At 51.6% G+C, this 4,781-nt stretch overlaps 1 protein-coding gene across 1 annotated transcript in view; it reads right to left on the reverse strand.

The window, feature by feature from the left end:
* The window catches only part of TLL2 (tolloid like 2), a 127,410-nt gene that overhangs the window by 8,211 nt on the left and 114,418 nt on the right, over nucleotides 1–4,781 (reverse strand). The window contains exons 14-17 of the mRNA XM_011374039.2: nucleotides 4,638–4,763; nucleotides 3,781–3,941; nucleotides 2,983–3,163; nucleotides 1,552–1,677 (exon numbers count right to left, since the gene is read on the reverse strand). Of these exons, the coding sequence (XP_011372341.1) occupies nucleotides 1,552–1,677; nucleotides 2,983–3,163; nucleotides 3,781–3,941; nucleotides 4,638–4,763 (594 nt within the window). The remainder of the gene's footprint in view (nucleotides 1–1,551; nucleotides 1,678–2,982; nucleotides 3,164–3,780; nucleotides 3,942–4,637; nucleotides 4,764–4,781) is intronic.

Below are 4,781 nucleotides of genomic sequence, written 5' to 3' on the forward strand. Positions count from 1 at the left end.
ACATACTTCCTGTAGTTTTTCCAAGCAGTTTCATTTGGAGGCTACAGATGTTGCCCTGGTGACAGTGTTATTAGCGAAGAGTGGCCCCTGACTTGCTCGATGAGTAGCATTTTGGCCAATCATTAGAATTTGTCTTCCTCTGCGTTGGGCACTGTGCCAAGCATTTTGAATGCATCGTCTTGTTTTATCCTTCCCACTTTCCAAATGAGAAAATAAGTTTAGAGTGGGTAAGTGACTTGCTGGTAAGGGGTGGAGTCGGGACTCAAACCTGGATCTGCTTTCACCATACTGACAGGGAAAGAGAGGGAGTTGAGGAGGTGGACCTTGTACCACCGTGGATTCAGGCCGAGGGAGCTGGAGGGGGCAGATGAAGAGGGAGGGTGAAGTGGTTGCTTCAGAAAGGTTTCTGCTGCTCTTTGCTGCCTCCGCTTTGCAGCTACACAGAGAACAGGTGACAACGGGGGCCGGGATCTGCACCTAGGGCATTTATTTCTGCACCCCTGTCCCCCCGGGGAAACCCATAGGAAGGCAGCCACTGTTCAGCTGGTGGGACCTTAGTGGAGTTTATCTCCTTCCTGGCCTCCCTCACACCAAAGGAGGCCAGCCTTGTTTTGGCTCCAGTCCCCCTCATGGGGACTTGACAACAATTTTTTGAATTTCAGAATCACGGTTCCATCCAAGTTATTCCAACCCGCCTCCCAACTCAACCCATGACCACCCTCGTCTGTGTCACAGGGCTGGGCTTGGAGGAGAAGCAGCATCTGCTTTTAAAGATGTCTTAGCTCTTCCTGAAATATTCCAGGAAGGCCCTGAGCAGACTCTGTGCACCCCAGCCAAATCTCCTAACTCCGAAATGTTTATCCCTCACCTACTTGGCTCTGTGGTTGGGGCCAAGGCCTGGAGGCCTGTGGGTGTATCAGAAAGGTTCAAACTCCCTTTGCAGGGTGGAGTGAGAACAGAGGAAGCCCTTTCCCAGAATGACTGGACATTCAAAGCCATTTGGCTTTGAAGAACACCCAATCGTAAATAGAGCAGGAAGCAAAGTCTTCCCAATTCTATTTTATTATTAGAACTGCACATACAGTAAATAATATGATGACATAGATAGCTGGTATTTATTAACATTTCAAGTGCTTAATATGTGTCAGACTGTCTGAAATACTTTCTAGGTATTCTCTCATTTAATCCTCAGAAAAACTTTAAGAAGGGGGTATGCTTAGATCTTTATAAACAGAAGAGGAAATTGAGGCTCAGAGAGGTTAAGTAACGATTCCAAAGTCACACAGCTAGTAAGTAGCAGAGGCAGGATTTAAATCTAGGTAGTTCGATTCTGGAGCATGGGGGTTTAACCACTGCAATGCCTCCAGGAGAGCACCTGAAGGCCTGTACGTGCCCTGGGGAAAATCGCACTTCAGGGAGGGCAGGATGAGGGAAGGAAGATGCCCAGTCTCGGGGGCTCAGGAGGTGGCAGGTGGGGAGGAAGGGTCCCTCACTCTCACTCTGACACACCAGCCAAGTTAGCCCGATCCCCCAGCCTCAGCCCAGCCTCACCTTCTTTACAATCGTGTCCATTCTCATGGAGCTGGTAGCCGTTCCTGCACCGGCACAGGTAGCTCCCGAACGTGTTGACACACTCGTGCTGGCACCCGCCGTTGTCCTTGGCACACTCGTCCTTGTCTGGGGAGATCAACGGACTCTTCTTAGGGGAACCGCCAACTTGGGATGGTCCCTCTTAACTCAGAACCCTGACGAAAAGTACCCTCCACTAGGGAGCCTCCCTTCACTGGGCATGGGGGAAGGCAGCTTTTGTTGTAGATTATGTGGCCCTGGTATATATCAAACTCCCCATGCTCCTAAAGCACTTTAATGTACATATATGTTCCCCACCCCCGATCCCCGCCAGAAACAGAGCTCCTTAAAGGAGAGGCTAATAATAGTAACGATAATAAAAATAACTACCATGTACTGTGTATTTACTATGCAATGGGCACCACCCCAAGCGCTTTCTGTACCTTACTGAAGTTAATTCTTACACACCTTTAGGAGATGGGTTCCTGTGCCTCCATTTTACAGGTAAGGAAACTTGAGGCTGAGAATGCTAATCTGCCCAAGGTCACTCAGTGAGCAAGCCCCAGAGGTCGGGGCCCCATGCCACCTCCTGCCTAAGGAATAGGTAAGTGAATGACAGCCTACTCCACAACTGCCAGCCATTGTGACCTTGGGCAGTCCTTGACCTCGACCTCGACCTCAGTGCCCCAGTTGCCTCACCTCTAAAGTAGAGTCAATAACAGTATCCTCACCTCGAAGGGTTGCCGAGAGGACGGAATGAATCAGTACGGGGAAAGCCTCTAGAACAGTGTCCATCTCGGAGTAAGCGTTAGCTTTTATGTATCATTATGTATGAACTCAAGTGTCAGCTGGCGTTACCGTTATGGTGCTTGTAGAACAAGCCAGGGCAGTATGCGTCCCTCTCCTAAGCCAACTTCTTCCTGTAATAGCGGGAGGACCCGCCTCCGTCCTGACTCCCCACAGTGGTAGCTTCAGGGGTCTAGGTGTCTTCCTCCTCTGTATCCTGTGCCCACGGCGGCTGATGTGCCACTGGACACTTTGTATTTTAGTTTCACCCTCTTATTTCATGAGGAAGACTAAGAATCCTTGGAGAACACCTAAAGAATAAAGAGATGAAGCCCACCCAACCCCGAAGCACTGAAACCACAGGCTAGGAAGAGACATGGAAGGGACCTTCCCAGAGCCTTTAGAGTACACAGTCCTGCTGACACCCTGATGTCAGACATCTGGCCTCCAGAACTGGGAGAGAACACAATTCTGTTGCTCTGAGGCCCCCAGTTGGTGGTAATTTGTTAGGGAAATGCCATAAGGTCAGGGCAGGTGGCATAGAGGGGTGGGCAGGTGCTCCAGAGGCTCGGAGCCCGCAAAGCCGTGCTGCCCTCAGCGCTGTGGCCTCGCCCGAAACCTGCGCACCTGAGAAGAAGTGGGCCCGGAAGCCGCGTTTGGAGACGGTGTTGTCTGACTTGAACTCCACGCGCATGTTGTTGCTCTGCGAGGTGATGACCTCGGGCGTCTCGGAGCCGCAGAACCTGCCGTGCAGCCTGGCGTCGGGCGACAGGCCGCTGCGCACCTCCAGGAAGTCGTACTTACAGACCTGCAAGGGAGCACCACCGGGAGCTGCCTGGTGTCCCCGCATCGCCACCCCTGCCCCTGTGCACTGCAGGACCCCTTTCTGAGAACTAAACCCTGCCAGGTGGCCAGATGGGCTCAGCCAGGTCCAGCGGGGTGGGTCGCCTTGACTCCTACCAGGGCCCCTGCAGGTAGAGAGGCCGACATGCCACATTCCCACCCACGCTCTGCGGCAGGGTTCTGCCTGGGCCTGGGCTGACTTGCTCACCCTGTGACCACTGCCCAAGGGAGGCTTATACCATCCTGGTCCCCAGCTGCACCTTGCCCTCTCCATTCCCCTCAGGTGGATACTAACCCCCAGATTCCTCACCCAGGGGACGTTCCTGTCCAGACCACCTCCGGCCCCCAAGACCCGCCTTCTCCACTCTTGTCCGGGTTCTCCTTGGATTTAGCAGTGACAAGAGGACCCAAGCACTCTACCTGCGGAGGATGTGCAGCTAAAAACCACTGCGGCAAACATCCCTCAGTTCCCTCCCAGCTAAGATGTCATGATCCGAGGACGCCACCTCCCTGCCTGCTGACCCCTCGCCCAATCCAGAGCCACATCCTAACACAATCCCCAATCAAGAGTGCAAAACCTACATCATTGCCTTCCAGTTCAAACACTTCAAACTGAAGGGAGATCCGGTACTGAGTGGGAGCCACCACCTGCCAGACACAGTTTTTGTTGGTAGGGTACTCCTTCGGCCACCCAGGGCTGCTGATGGTTCCGTTCAGCTTGGTAATGAAACCGCCACAGGCCACTGCACGGGGGAAACAGAAGCGAGGCTCATTTGGTGTTCGTTCCGAGTGACTGCGATTTTCCCCCAGCGGCAATAAGCCCTGCTGTTCTTTAATAATAATAAAAAAAGTTAGACAACCTGAACCGATTAATTCAACGTCCTTTCTTCTAGCCTGTTTCGACGGAAGATTTGGAGGGACAAAGTTGAAGATAGGTCATGACTGCTTTTAAAGATGACGATGATGCACTTGTACTGACCTGTCACCCAGTTGGCATAGCCCGAAGAAGAATCAGAAATGTTTGCACCAAGCTATGCAATGTACCTGGTTTACATAAACAAATGGAGTCACACAGGTGGATAAGGAAGGGAAACACTGGCCAGGTAGAAGTGAAGTGAATGAAATGGTTATTAGTTGAGTCATACCAAAGTGCTCGTGGTTTTTCTTTGCTTTTATTTTCTACATTAATAATCATGTGAATTTTCATAGTTACAGAAGAAAATAATCCACGATTCTAGTTTCACTTTCTAGGGTGGAGTCCATGTAATGTGGGCAGTCCTTTCACATTTGTGAATTTATAGAGTTGTTTCTCCCTCTGATCATCCACTGCAGCTGTCTGTTGTTACTTCACAACTAACCAGCACCCCATCTCTGCCCCACGTCCCCTAAGGCTCGTCCCCCATCCCCTCTGATTCCAACATGGCGTGTCCAACACCAACCTTCACACGTCTTCTTATTGGCGGCCAGCTCATAGCCAGGATCACACGCGCACTTGTAGCTACCCAGAGTGTTCATGCAGCGCTGCTCACACCCACCATGATCTGGCCAGGAACACTCATCCACCTCTGTTGGGGAAAAGGTGA

The sequence above is a fragment of the Pteropus vampyrus genome, unplaced genomic scaffold, assembly GCF_000151845.1.
Source record: "Pteropus vampyrus isolate Shadow unplaced genomic scaffold, Pvam_2.0 Scaffold238, whole genome shotgun sequence".
Taxonomy (NCBI): Eukaryota; Metazoa; Chordata; class Mammalia; order Chiroptera; family Pteropodidae; genus Pteropus; species Pteropus vampyrus.